Source organism: Rattus norvegicus, chromosome 6, assembly GCF_021556685.1.
Source record: "Rattus norvegicus strain SHRSP/BbbUtx chromosome 6, alternate assembly SHRSP_T2T, whole genome shotgun sequence".
Taxonomy (NCBI): domain Eukaryota; kingdom Metazoa; phylum Chordata; class Mammalia; order Rodentia; family Muridae; genus Rattus; species Rattus norvegicus.
Genome location: NC_141539.1, coordinates 142,695,280 through 142,710,975, shown reverse-complemented (window position 1 = coordinate 142,710,975; position 15,696 = coordinate 142,695,280). Strand labels below are relative to the sequence as shown.

General features: G+C 39.7%; 1 gene segment (V, D, J or C); it reads left to right on the top strand.

Moving 5' to 3' along the window:
* LOC103692734 (Ig heavy chain V region 23-like) overlaps positions 1-10,312 on the top strand; it is a 39,508-nt gene extending 29,196 nt beyond the window's left edge. Inside the window, 2 exon segments of the V gene segment in view lie at positions 8,937-9,095; positions 10,172-10,312. Coding sequence covers positions 8,937-9,095; positions 10,172-10,227 — 215 coding nt within the window.
* Positions 10,313-15,696: the final 5,384 nt, after the last annotated feature.

Sequence of the window (15,696 nt, the reverse complement as noted above, 5' to 3'; positions counted from 1 at the left end):
AGCCCGGTACCATCCATCCCTTAGGAACATTGATAACAAACTGTAAATACACAGAGCAGAATCTTAATATCACCTGCCATGGCTTCTCCCCTCTCTTTCCATAAATAATTATTAATAATGATCAAAGCCTTAAAGATGTAACTTTACTAAGTAAAAGTCTGTGTTTGGGCTCTCTGGTTGGGAGAAAGAAAGAATGAAAGGAGAGAAGGAAAAAAGAACGAGAAGTTGGGGGAAGGCAAAGGCATGAAAGTAGAGGAAGGAAGAATGAAGAGAATCCTTGGATAAACAGAGAGCACTTGAACTGACAGCTTGCATCCACTACTGACCCTGAGTCATTATTATCTTAGTGCCAGTCCCATTGCTGCCTGGCTTCCAGACCCTCCCCATGCTTAGGCTGTACCTCTGCACTGTGTGACAATGACTCATGACTGTCACAGGTGAGAGCCTCCTGTGGCTGTTCACGTTCAGGAAGAACCTACATGCCCTTAAAGAAAATAGACTAAGTTCTCTATAAGTTGTGGAGCTGTCCCGGAAGAATCAATCAGAATGTCAGTTTTCCCATTCAAGAACAAGTTCAGTCTGAAGCAGAGCTCCGCTGCCACTCAGACACAGCTTTGTGTTACTGTGCAGGAGACACAGTGAGCAGGTTCCCTGTGTGTTCAGAAACATCTCCCTTTGAGGATGCTCAGGATCAGCAGGGGGTGGTGTAGATCCAACTTTCACCAGGAGAAAAACAGTAACAGGTGCAGAGAAACATCTGGAGAGTGAGGAAGTCATAGGAAATTCTGAGGCTTCCTTTCCTAACATCACAACAACTTCAGAGACTAAACCGTAGATGTGAAGTAGTTACTGTGATAACACTACAAATTTAGGAGAGCAAAAGTTAAGTGAGCATATGTTTTATTAATTATGTATTAACCTTATTGGAAGGACAAAAACATATACAAATATGCACATAAAAGAATAATAGAAAATTTCAAGCATGTGTCATGTTAGGATATCATCTTCATTGTCAGCTGCATCTGTAAATCTGTCTGGAACTTCATTACACTGGTAGGAGGCAGGTTCTCAGTTAAATATGACAGAATGTGACTTGGGAATATAGTCATTGACATCCCATCCACAATGTTAAGCATATGCGGCTCTGTTGGGAAAGTGTAGGGGACCTGGTCCTCCTCCATGTGATGCCCTCAGCTCAGGTGAAGGAGAGAGAGAGAAGCTGGGTGTATTTTTATAGCCCGGCCCTCCTTATAATGATTGACAGCCAGCATTTGCTATCACCTGAGTTTTTGATCTTAGCCATTCTCACTGGTGTGAGGTGAAATCTCAGGGTTGTTTTGATTTGCATTTCCTTTATGACTAAAGATGTTGAACATTTCTTTAGGTGTTTCTCAGCCATTCGGTATTCCTCAGCTGTGAATTTTTTGTTTAGCTCTGAACCACATTTTTTAATAGCGTTATTTGTCTCTCTGCGGTCTAACTTCTTGAGTTCTTTGTATATTTTGGATATAAGGCCTCTATCTGTTGTAGGATTGGTAAAGATCTTTTCCCAATCTGTTGGTTGCCATTTTGTCCTAACAACAGTGTCCTTTGCCTTACAGAAGCTTTGCAGTTTTATGAGATCCCATTTGTCGATTCTTGATCTTAGAGCATAAGCCATTGGTGTTTTGTTCAGAAATTTTCTCCAGTGCTCTTGTGTTTGAGATGCTTCCCCACTTTTTCTTCTGTTAGTTTGAGTGTATCTGGTTTGATGTGGAGGTCCTTGATACACTTGGACTTAAGCTTTGTACAGGGTGATAAGCACGGATCGATCTGCATTCTTCTACATGTTGACCTCCAGTTGAAACAGCAGCTTTTGCTGAAAATGCTATCTTTTTTCCATTGGATGGTTTTGGCTCCTTTGTCAAAAATCAAGTGACCATAGGTGTGTGGGTTCATTTCTGGGTCTTCAATTCTGTTCCATTGGTCTATCTGTCTGTCTCTGTACCAATACCATGCAGTTTTTATCACTATTGCTCTGTAATACTGCTTGAGTTCAGGGATAGTGATTCCCCCTGAAGTCCTTTTATTGTTGAGGATAGTTTTAGCTATCCTGGGTTTTTTGTTATTCCATATGAATTAGCAAATTGTTCTGTCTAACTCTTTGAAGAATTGGATTGGTATTTTGATGGGGATTGCATTGAATCTGTAGATCCCTTTTGGTAAAATGGCCATTTTACTATATTAATCCTGCCAATCCATGAGCATGGGAGATCTTTCCATCTTCTGAGGTCTTCTTCAATTTCTTTCTGCAGAGTCTTGAAGTTCTTATTGTACAGATCTTTTACTTGCTTGGTTAAAGTCAAACCGAGGTACTTTATATTATTTGGGTCTATTATGAAGGGTGTTGTTTCCCTAATTTCTTTCTCGGCTTGTTTCTCTTTTGTGCAGAGGAAGGCTACTGATTTATTTGAGTTAATTTTATACCCAGCCACTTTCCTGAAGTTGTTTATCAGCTTTAGTAGTTCTCTGGTGGAACTTTTGGGATCACTTAAATATACTATCATATCATCTGCAAATAGTGATATTTTGACTTCTTCTTTACCGATCTGTATCCCCTTGACCTCCTTTTGTTGTCTGATTGCTCTGGCTAGAACTTCAAGGACTATATTGAATAAGTAGGGAGAGAGTGGGCAGCCTTGTCTAGTCCCTGATTTTAGTGGGATTGCTTCAAGTTTCTCTCGATTTAGTTTAATGTTAGCTACTGGTTTGCTGTATATGGCTTTTACTATGTTTAGGTATGGGCCTTGAATTCCTATTCTTTCCAGGACTTTTATCATGAAGCGGTGTTGAATTTTGTCAAATGCTTTCTCAGCATGTAATGAAATGATCATGTGGTTTTATTCTTTCAGTTTGTTTATATAATGGATCACGTTGATGGTTTTCCGTATATTAAACCATCCCTGCATGCCTGGGATGAAGCCTACTTGATCATGGTGGATGATTGTTTTGATGTGCTCTTGAATTCGGTTTGCCAGAATTTTATTGAGTATTTTTGCGTCGATATTCATAAAGGAAATTGGACTGAAGTTCTCTTTCTTTGTTGGGTCTTTGTGTGGTTTAGATATAAGTGGAATTGTGGCTTCATAGAAGGAATTTGATAGTGTTCCATCTGTTTCAATTTTGTGGAATAATTTGGATAGTATTGGTATGAGGTCTTCTATGAATGTCTGATAGAATTCTGCATTGAACCTGTCTGGACTTGAGCTCTTTTTGGTTGGGTGACCTTTAATGACTGCTTCTATTTCATTAGGAGTTATGGGGTTGTTTAAATGGTTTGTCTGTTCCTAATTTAACTTCAATACCTGGTATCTGTCCAGGAAGTTGTCCATTTCCTGCAGATTTTCAAGTTTTGCTGAATATAGGCTTTTGTAGTAGGATCTGATGATATTTTGAATTTCCTCTGATTCTGTAGTTATGTCTCCCTTGTCCTTTCTGATTTTGTTAATTTGGACACACTGTCTCCTCTGGTTAGTCTGGCTAATGGTTCATCTATAGTGTTGATTTTCTCAAAAAACCAACTTTTGGTTCTGTTGATTCTTTCTATGGTCCTTTTTGTTTCTACTTGGTTGATTTGAGCTCTGAGTTTGATTATTTCCTCCCTTCTACTCCTCCTGGGTGTATTTGCTTCTTTTTGTTCTAGAGCTTTTAGGTGTGCTGTCAAGCTGCTGACATATGCTCTCTCCTGTTTCGTTCTGCAGGCACTCAGAGCTATGAGTTTTCCTCTTAGCACAGCTTTCATTGTGTCCCATAAGTTTGGGTATGTTGTACCTTCATTTTCACTAAATTCTAAGAAGTCTTTAGTTTCTTTGTTTATTTCTTCCTTGACCAGATTATCATTGAGTAGAGCATTGTTCAATTTCCACGTATATGTGGGCATTCTTCCCTTATTGTTATTGAAGACCAGTTTTAGGCCGTGGTGGTCCGATAGCACGCATGGGATTATTTCTATCTTTCTGTACCTGTTGAGGCCCGTTTTTTGACCAATTATATGGTCAATTTTGGAGAAAGTACCATGAGAAGTTGAGAAGAAGGTATATCCTTTTGCTTTAGGATAGAATGTTCTATAAATATCCGTTACGTCCATTTGGCTCATGACTTCTCTTAGTCTGTCTACATCTCTGTTTAATTTCTGTTTCCATGATCTGTCCATTGATGAGAGTTGGGTGTTGAAATCTCCCACTATTATTGTGTGAGGTGCAATGTGTGTTTTGAGCTTTAGTAAGGTTTCTTTTACGTATGTAGGTGCCCTTGTATTTGGGGCATAGATGTTTAGGATTGAGAGTTTGTCTTGGTGGATTTTTCCTTTGATGAATATGAAGTGTCCTTCCTTATCTTTTTTGATGACTTTTAGTTGAAAATTGATTTTATTTGATATGAGAATGGCGACTCCAGCTTGCTTCTTCTGACCATTTGCTTGGAAAGTTGTTTTCCAGCCTTTTACTCTGAGGTAGTGTCTGTCTTTGTCTCTGAGGTGTGTTTCCTGTAGGCAGCAGAATGCAGGGTCCTTGTTGCATATCCAGTTTGTTAATCTATTTCTTTTTATTGGGGAATTGAGGCCATTGATGTTGAGAGATATTAAGGAATAGTGATTATTGCTTCTATTCATATTTGGATGTGAGGTTATGTTTGTGTGCTTTCATTCTCTTTGTTTTGTTGCCAAGACGATTAATTTCTTGCTTCTTCTAGGGTATAGCTTGCCTCCTTATGTTGGGCTTTACCATTTATTATCCTTTGTAGTGCTGGATTTGTAGAAAGATATTGTGTAAATTTGGTTTTGTCATGGAATATCTTGGTTTCTCCATCTATGTTTATTGAGAGTTTTGAAGAATACAGTAACCTGGGCTGGCATTTTTGTTCTCTTAGGGTCTGTATGACATCAGTTCAGGATCTTCTGGCCTTCATAGTTTCTGGCGAGAAGTCTGGTGTGATTCTGATAGGTCTGCCTTTATATGTTACTTGACCTTTTTCCGTTACTGCTTTTAATATTCTTTCTTTATTTTGTGCGTTTGGTGTTTTGACAATTATGTGACGGGAGTTGTTTCTTTTCTGGTCCAATCTATTTGGAGTTCTGTAGGCTTCTTGTATGCCTATGGGTATCTCTTTTTTTAGGTTAGGGAAGTTTTCTTCTATGATTTTGTTGAAGATATTTACTGGTCCTTTGAGCTGGGAGTCTTCACTCTCTTCTATACCTATTATCCTTAGGTTTGATCTTCTCATTGAGTCCTGGATTTCCTGTATGTTTTGGACCAGTAGCCTTTTCTGCTTTACATTACCTTTGACAGTTGAGTCAATGATTTCTATGGAATGTTCTGCTCCTGAGATTCTCTCTTCCATCTTGTATTCTGTTGGTGAAGGTTGTATCTACAGCTCCTTGTCTCTTCTTTTGGTTTTCTATATCCAGGGTTGTTTCCATGTGTTCTTTCTTGATTGCTTCTATTTCCATTTTTAATTCCTTCAACTGTTTGATTGTGTTTTCCTGGAATTCTTTCAGGGATTTTTGTGTCTCCTCTCTATGGGCTTCTACTTGTTTATTTATGTTTTCCTGGAATTCTTTCAGGGATTTTTGCGATTCCTTTCTGTAGGCTTCTACTTGTTTATTAATGTTTTCCTGTGTTTCTCTAAGGGAGTTCTTCACGTCTTTCTTGAAGTCCTCCAGCATCATGATCAAATATGATTTTGAAACTAGATCTTGCTTTTCTGGTGTGTTTGGATATTCCATGTTTGTTTTGGTGGGAGAATTGGGCTCCGATGATGGCATGTAGTCTTGGTTTCTGTTGCTTGGGTTCCTGCGCTTGCCTCTCGCCATCAGATTATCTCTAGTGTTACTTTGTTCTGCTATTTCTGACAGTGGCTAGACTGTCCTATAAGCCTGTGTGTCAGGAGTGCTGTAGACCTGTTTTCCTCTCTTTCAGTCAGTTATGGGGACAGAGTGTTCTGCTTTCGGGCGTGTAGTTTTTCCTCTCTACAGGTCTTCAGCTGTTCCTGTGGGCCTGTGCCTTGAGTTCACCAGGCAGGTCACTTGCAGCAGAAAAGTTGGTCTTACCTGTGGTCCTGAGGTTCTAGTTCGCTTGCGGGGTGCTGTCTACGGGCTCTCTGCAGTGGCAGCAACCAGGAAGATCTGCGCCGCCCCTTCTGGGAGCTTCAGTGCACCAGGGTTCCAGATGGCCTTTGGTGTTTTCCTCTGGCGTCTGAGATGTGTGTGCGGAGTGCAGTCTCTTCTGGTTTCCCAGGGGTGTCTGCCTCTCTGAAGGTTTAGCTCTCCCTCCCACGGGATTTGGGTGCTGAGAATTGTTTATCCGGTTTGTTTCCTTCAGGTTCTGGAGGTTTCTCAGGCAGGGGTCCTGCCGCTCCTGGGCCCTCCCCCACGGGAGCCCAGAGGCCTTATCGAGGGGTTTATTTTTAATTGGCCAGGATATAATGGGAGATCGTAAGGAGTGTTATTTATTTATTTATTTATTTATTTATTTATTTATTTATTTATTCATTTGCTTATTTTTCTATCTCTCCATCCATCAATCTATTCACTCACTCATTCATTCATTCATCCATTCATTTTTTATCCTTATTTGTTTCCCTTAAATAGTCCATCCTTCTGTTCTGCTCTCCTGTCCTCTGAGAGGATGATGCCATATTGGCTATACCCCAACCCTGCTGCATCCACTCTCTGTAGGCTTTTGGGGATCCTCTCCTACTGAGTCCAGGCACGGCAGTCTGGGCCTGGGAATACATTCTACACATAGGCAACTGCTTTAGGCATAACCCCCACTCCAGTTGTTGGGGGCAACAAAGAAGGCTGAACTGTATATGTGCTACATATGTGCTAGGGACCTAGGTCCAGCCCATGTGTGCTGTTTGGTTGGTGACTCAGTCTCTGAGAGCCCCTGTAACTATTGAATGATTCTCATTGCAAATCTCTAGGATTCAGATCTTTGTCTGGTTGGTCCTTTTAATTTTTTCTAGTCAGAATGTTCACTAATTATCCACTCTTGTTAATACAGGCTTATTATAGCAGTATGTTCAAAATGTTTTCAGCTCTTAACAGTCAGCCAGGTCCTGAGCTGCTGTAGCATTCCAGTTATTTATGTCAACATGCTCAGTCTTGAGTATAGTTATTGTGTAAATCTTTTTACTTTGTCTATTATACAATATAGCCTGAGTGATTTACACTCTGAACACAGATTTTCTGCCCCAGGTGTAGCCTATTGAGGATAGAATCGAAGTTATTGTCTCCTGTCACTACCTTTTTAGAAAGGAAACTTCAAGAGCTGGTTCCAAATGCCACCAAGGAGGAACCTGGTTTTGGGAGCGATACTGTAGTAATACTAGCACAATGTCAAATCTCTGACGAATAAGTCATTATCCACATGTAATCTCGATCCATTTTTCCCTTCAGCTGAGTTCCATGAACACTGAATTTACAGGGATACATTATTTCTGAAGCCAGACTTCAGTGTAAACCATCTAAAACCTAGCTATGTGGAAGTTCATGGACAGCAGGGGGTGCAATGAGGCTGATAATCCCCATAGATAGATGAGGAGGGTGTGGAGGGGACTCTGTCTCTTTTGTGGTTTCCTTTCTTAAGTGTATTAACTGATCTGGCCTGCTGTGATTGTCATATTCGAATAACATGATGATTCTTTGTGAAACACTTCACAGAAATTTTTTCATGAAATTCTATGTTCAGGAATTGAACTATTCTTAGTGAAGAAACAAACTCTCAGTATCTATATTTACCAGTACAACACACACACACACACACACACACACACACACACACACACACACACACACAATTTAAACCAGTTAAAATTACCATAGTGGAGATCTTGAAATGGCTGAGTAAGTAAAGATATCTTCTGTTAATCCTACCAATATCCAGGAAATCTCTTGGAGTTGAGTTAGGCAAGTTGTCCCCACAGGTGAATGTATCCACTTTGGTGCATATCTCATCACAAAATAATGTAAGGTATTAAAAAATAATATGTTACAACATGGATCGGGAGGAAACCTTGAGGGCCCACAAGCTGAATGTCTTTTGACATTTGATGACTGATGGGTAAAATATATTCACTTTTTTGGGGGAAGATTTCTGGATATTCACTATTTACAAGTGATGACTCTATGTGTATATGCATAGTACAATATTTTTAGTCATTGTAGTGAGTTTTGAAATATATAACATGTTGGAGAGGCAGCTATTAGTTCCATATATCTGAAAGAAGGCAGTAAATTCTAAAAAAAAAATAGCCATTTTTGGAGTATCCCACCATTTTCTTCTTCTTCTTCTTCTTCTTCTTCTTCTTCTTCTTCTTCTTCTTCTTCTTCTTCTTCTTCTTCTTCTTCTTCTTCTTCTTCATCATCATCATCATCATCATCATCATCATCATCACAACAACAACCATCTGTAGAGCAACCTGATGGCATTGTGCCACAGTGGAGCAAAAGAACCATGCCAAAAATCTTTTGAGAGCTTAATATGTAAAGTTACATCCACAGATTCTGCTCAGAGTGCAAGTGTGTAGGATGCATTTCCTCAGAGAGGATTAGGACTTGTACCTGAGCGTCCTGTGGCCTGACCCATGTGCCTTTACTCCCTCTCCGCCAATTCTTCTGCAGCTGGACTAGGTTATTATGTAAGAAGTCCCCTGTTCATTAATATGCAAATTACCTGAGTATATGATTGTAAATACAGGTTTGTCCACACCCTGAAAACAACCTATGATTAGTGTCGTCTCCACAGTCTCTGAACACACAGACACTACTCATGGAATTGTGCTGGGCTTTTCTCTTTTTCCTGTCAGTAACTGATGGTAAGAGGCTCTCCATTTCCCAATCTGAAGAGGAGACAGGGCGTGAGGTGAAAATTACATCCATGCTGCCTTTCTCTACACAGGTGTCTTCTCCCAGGTCCAGTTGCAGCAGTCTGGAGCTGAGCTGGTGAAGCCTGGGTCTTCGGTGAAACTGTCCTGCAAGGCTTCTGGCTACACCTTCACTGAATATGATATTGACTGGGTAAAGCAGAGGCCTGGACAGGGCCTGGAATGGATTGGAGGTATTAATACGGAAAATGGTGATACTGACTACAATGAGAAGTTTAAAGGCAGGGCCACACTGACTGCAGACACATCCTCCAACACAGCCTACATGGAACTCAGCAGATTGACATCTGAGGACTCTGCAGTCTATAACTGTGCACAGTGTTGTAACCACATCCTGAATGTGTCAAAAAACATGGAGGAGCAGCAAGCTTCCATGGTACTGAGATGACAGAAAAGTCTAATCTGTAGACTTGCTCAGTTATAGTAAAGTTGAATGCTCATTTATTGCCTCCTCCTCACGGTCCTGTAGTGCCTTTGTCATCTTTATAAATGAACATCTATGAATAAAGAGGTGCTATTTGGATAACCCTACAATCCAACATACCTTGTGAATCACTTCACCAGTTCACACTTCCATTGGCATGTTTCTTATTAAATAAAACAATATAAAGTGTAAAGTATGGTGATGCATGTTAAAAATATCACAGGATACTGGGAAACCAGGATTTGTAATTGTTGGAAATAATGTATGATATAAATTTGACCTATAAAATCTAACATAGGAAAGCAAACACTCTTTCATAATCTCAATGACCTCAGGGGTGTTGTTTTCTCTTGTCCTGTGTTCCAGAAGAAATTCCAGTCTCTTAGAATGCAAGAAATATTTATCAGAATGCACAGACATGCAAATTTAATTCCTGTACATTGGTCAAAATATCATTAAGTCACTTTTCATTGAACTCCTTTATCAACACAATGTATGTACCTGTTAATAGAGGTAGGGTCTAAGATTATACATAAATGTTTGATCTCATATTCACTTCATTTCCAGTCTCAGTAATCATCCCTGCATTCACTCTTCTCTTTAGAACATGGACGTATACTGATATAGCATCCACTCTCAGAGTCGACTGTATACTTATTGCCCAACTTTGTTCTATGCAATATTTGGGAACTTGTGTGTGTCTCCATCCATGTAGGTTTCTTGTGTTTTTTTTTAAGTAAATTTTTCTTCTGTTTGTTTGTTCTATTTCCATTTGTTTGCTTTTATTTTTAAGGTATTTATATTCTATATGTTTTCTAATTTTAGGAACAGAGTACAACTGGGAGAAGATTGAGAAGGTGTTGGGGAATGGAAACCAGTAATCAGAATACATTGCATGACGAAATCTATTTTCAATAAGCTTTAGGAAAAAGAACTGTAACATATTAATAAAGAGAACTTTCTGATAAATATCTGTTGTGTAAATTTCTCATATGCTCAAAAGTCTCATGTCTTTGTTTAAATCTTTAAACCATGTTGAAAAGGCAGGACTGAAAGGATTTACCATGAAGCACGTGTAAAAACTGTAATGTTTAGGTATAAAGAATTATGTAAGTAAAATGTTTGGGTTTTAGTGTATCTCAGTCTCTCTCTCTCTCTCTCTCTCTCTCTCTCTCTCTCTCTCTCTCTCTCTCTCTCTCTCCCACTCTCTATTTCTGTGTGTGTGCATAGTTGTGTGTTTGTGTTTGTGTATGTATTTTAAGTTTGAAGTTTTCTATTATTCATCTCTAAGGGCACAGAATAATTTTCCTAGGAAAGTTTTCTTTATTGAGGTCATCCCTGCAAGTGTCATAGAGGGAAACAAACCATGTGCAGACAATAATGAGAATGTGGTGCCGATTGCCTTGTCAACCTGGAGTGGACTTTGAGGAGTCTGAGAACAGAATGTTCATTGTAGGTATATTTCAACATAATAAGAGAATTTGGAAAAGGGTCTGTGGGCAGCACCAACTTGCATAATCATTCCAAATAGAGTTGAACAGTAAAGGTTAAGGTATGGCCATATAGAAACTTTTTACGAAATTCTTGTGACTATGCGTGTAGTTCTATTGCTACAGCCTAGAGTCTAGTGTGGTCTCTGACCAACAGCATGCATCTCAGAAAGTATATGTGACACTTTCCTTAGGACAGGTAATAGTCTAATGATGGAAGAGTCTGGGATAATCATTCTGGGTAATTAGGATGAGTTCTGTTCCCACAAATAGCCAAAAAAAAAAAAATCACCAGTTTCTTAAGGACCTCCACTCTCAGCTTTCTGAATTGAGCAGATATTTGATTTTTTTTCTCCTTCCTTGAGCAGACCTCCCTATGCGACTAAAATTCCTGTAATAAAAACAGAGGGATACGGGAGTAAAATAAGAAAGATTGATAAATGGAATTGAACCAAAAATCCAGACGAGGTAAACCCATAAAACTTTGCTTCTCTGTGAGTACCAGGCCCTCATGCCCTCCTCAATCTTCATGTCAATGTCACCATTACTAATGACAATTACTTGTTGCATGTGTCAGTGAAAGAAAAACATCTGAATAAATTAGCTGTGCAGAACTTGAGGAACAGGTGTGTAGGGCTCTGGCACCCGGGGCTCTCCCACTGAGATCTTTCACCTGATTGGGTGCATGGGTTAGGGCAAGGGGAGAGAACTCAGGCAGGGAGGGGGAACTGCTTCTACTGCCCCAGTTGCAGGCTCTGCTCCCTTTAGCTGCTGCCTACTGCTTTGTTTGCTGGGGCTGAGCCAGCAGGGGACTGACTAGCTGGCAAGGGGTGCAGCAAAGCTTGGGGAGCGGATCATTTCTGGGACAGCAGATCTCTTTCCCAAGTGGGGGTCTTTGCCAAATGGCAGTGTTACAGCTTTTATGACGGAAGCTCTCAGATGATGGAATAGTTCCTGCACACCTTTAATTCTGAACAGGACACATAAATACAGTTTTTTTTTTTGGATGGGTCAGTGACTGACAGCAGGTACTTCCTATTTGTTTGGCCTGAGAGCTTGGGAAGACCTCATATACATATTTGGAGGCATGGTTCTCTTTATATGACTGATCTATCTGATCCTACAAGACCTGTAGTCACATCTTCTCCTCTGGAGGAGGTGCTTAGGGTGTTGTCTTGAGCCTATGTAACCTGTGGTCAAATCCTGACCTGTGGAGGAGGGCTTTGGGGTGTTGCCTTCTGTGACTGATCTGTTTTGGGCCTATGTAACCTGTGGTCACATTCTCACCTGTGGAGGAGGGTCTTGAGGTATTGCCCTACATGACTGGTCTGCCCAAATCCTCTCAACAGTGGTCTTTGGGAGGGGCACAGGTACATTAGACCCTGATATTATGAGATACTGGGAATGTACCTGCTGATCCTTTTAGTGTCTCCTAGGAATTCGACCTATCTAGATTAGAAATCAGGGTGCCTTTCACTGCCTCCTGTCACACAATCCCTCCCTTTACTTTTTTAAATGAGAGGTGTCATTTGTAGTGAATATTTTGGGTGGAATTGAAGTATCAAAAAAAAAAACCCACTAAATAGGCAGGAGGGGTAGGGCAATTAAGCAAGGGATGAGGGTGGGGTTAGGAGGATAAAGGATCATTGAATGAAATAATTGTTGCATGGTTTGTATGGTTTGAGGGTATTAACATTGGTTTTAAACAACACTAGATTAATCTAGCTAGACATCATGTTTTCCTTACTATCAGGTAATTTTCCCCAAGTTCAGTAGCCATTTGGATTTGGAACGAGAGTTCATCTGTAGCTGTAAGGTTTCAAGTCTGTAGGTCTCAGTTGCCATCTGTGGATTTCAGTGTGTGTCTCGGGGAGTCATCAGACAGATGAGTGTCTGGATAAAGCAACTTTCTTGTCCCAGGTTAGCATGGGGTGGGGACATCCTTGTGGAGAATGGGGGTTGGAGGAGGAGATATGGGATGTGCAGCAGTTGGGGGGAGAAAGGGTTCAGACAGGGATAAAATCTGGAGTGTAAAAATAAGTAAATTTAAAAAAGAGTTATTTTTTTAAGCATTCATTGAAACACATATCTGTGACAAAGACTTAAGTTTCCCAGTGCTTATTTAAGCAAAGATTCCCCCAGTAATTATTTAAGCATAAAGAGTTAAGTTGTCAGAGCTTATTGAAATACAGGGCAGTTAAGTTCTTGGTGTTTAATAGAGCACTGAGAGTTATAGAGAAAAGAAGCCAGTGGTTTTCAGGCACAGAATAAGCCAGAGAGTGTTAAGATTCCAGAAGCCATTAGCAACTATCCCCCAGTACAGTTAGAGCTTGTTACAAGACCAGAGGACATCATTCTCTTATTTAACTCTCCTCAGCTCCAAATCTCCAAAGGCTAGGGTAGCCTTCAGCAATATTTATGCTATTTATGTAAATTAAAAAAACTCCAGAAGAAAACTAGTTGTCATGTGTGATGTGTGCTCAGGAAAGAGCAAGGAACATGTGAATATAACCCTTACAGGGGATGAATAAAAGTACTTTGGATAAGTCATTGAGTTTTTGGATTAGATCTAGTGAGAGCTTTTTAGCTGCAATCACAGGCTCATGTGTACCAACTTGAAATAATAATATGGGAAGTTTCAATCTTTATGAGACTTATGTCTTCTGAGAGACAGGGTATTTCCTTATGATCAGGTTTCTAGCCTGATCAGTTCAAGGGCCAAATGTTGACTCCAGTGTGGCCAGGGTCCACAAAGCAAGAGGAGCTTTGTTTCTAGTGGTATTTGATGTCAATATCAGTGTGCAAAATGTCACTTCAGAAACTGGTGTCTATATTTCTGTGATCCTAGATACCTTTGGGCCTTGTATCACTAATCACAGACTCCTTCTAATAGATGAACTTCAGATGGTATGAAGTTTGCTATTCTGACTCCAGCAGGCTCATAGTGTTCAGGGACGATCAAATTTAACACCACCTACTTACTAAGTGTATAGCCCCAACCTTAGTCATTTTGATACATAATCAACATAAATTCAACAACTTTTTTGAAAGTCAACACAATGTTCACCAGTCCTTACAGCTGAACTTCATGTACATGTTTCTCTAAGAAGAGACACAGAAACCAAAACATCACACAAAGTTCTGAAGAAGATGCGAAAACAAGTGCACTTCAAGAGATTTATAAAGTACAAGGAAATAATATGAAAACTACAACAGAACCATTACCTGACACAATACAAACATGCCAGTTCCTATCTGAGGGAATTCAAAATTATGGAAGAGGTAAATGTCTCAGAAAGTATTTGGAGTCTGAATATTCAAAAGAACTAATAATGACACTGAGGAGCCAAACATAAATTTACATATATGCATAAATTTACAGAATCTTTTCAAGATCTTGACAAGGCAGTCTTCAAAGTGAATTCAACACTTAATAAATTGGAGGGCAAAGCTCAGAGTGTGGAGGAAAACATAGCAAGGAGATTAAGACCTTGAAAATTATAAAAAAGTGCGTGAAATGAAGGGGATGGGCAACCTAACACAAATTGCAACAAATGTTATCATTGACAGACAATACCATGAAGAAGAATGAATTTCTTTGATGGAGCATACAGTTGAGTAAATAATATAAACAGACATGAATAAGGAAAAAATTCAGTAGCAAGAATGATATTTCTAAGAACTCCAGGATATGTCCAACAAGCCAAACCTAAGAATTCACAGTGTAGAAGAAGCAGAGGTAAAATTGAACGAAAGAGATCAACTAATTAGAGAGATTACACAAAATTTACAGAAAGAAGTAGGCTTCCAAATACATGAGGTATGTAGAACACCAAATAATCAGGAGTATGGAATATTCCAATCAGGATGTCAAATATAAAAAACAAAGAAACAATACTGAAAGAAGGATCCAAAACACCAATTCACATAAAATGACAGAAGTAGAAGAATTACGCTAGACCCTTTGTTAGCAACCACAAAGACTGGAAAGATGGGGAATGTAATATTTCATTCTCTAAAAATGAGCAGTTGTCTTCCAAGAATGTTATACCCTGCTAAGTTATCTTTCAAAATTGATGGAAAAATAAAAGTATTTCAAAAAAGTACAATGTGACACAGCTCATCATGATCAAGTTAGCACTGCAGAAAGTTCTCAGTGGCATGTTTTACAGGAAGAAAGATGAAAAGTAGCTTCACTGTATATAAACAAGCTCCACAAGGGAACAAACCACTACGCCCAACACAGCAACTCATCAAACTCTCAGAACTAATCTGGAAACAGGAAAATAAATAAACTATGTTGTGTGCAATTTTTCTAAATGCACCTTCTAGGGTACTTAGCCTGTGCTCTGACCACTTCTGGTTCCCTGGTTCCCTGTTTCCATCCAGTTTAGTTCAGGATCGTACACAACCATCCCATAGCCTGGGATGTTTTTAATTCTGTATAGTTAGTGCTGGTCTCTATGAGTAGAATCTGAACAAACATCATGTAATCTTAGAAGGCCTGTGGGTTATCTGTGTTGATTCATGCGGAGAGACCTGAGGGTCTGGCATGACTGAGTAGGGGAGTTCTGACCCAGGTCCTGCCCCTCGAGCATCACCAGCCATTGATCCACATAATCCCCACGTGTGCTTATGACTGCTGTTGACCTGAAATCGATCTACTGTCTTCACTACTTTAGTTACAATCTTTCTTTCTTGGGAATATACTCCCCCATTACTCAGAGAAAATCACTCCATGATAAACGAAACAGATGTGCTTCTTAGGGATGAGGAATGCAGATGGGCATGAGGCTGTGGATAGCAAGGAACAGGCCTTGTGCTTGGTCTTTAGGGCCATGGGAAAGGATCTAGACACCA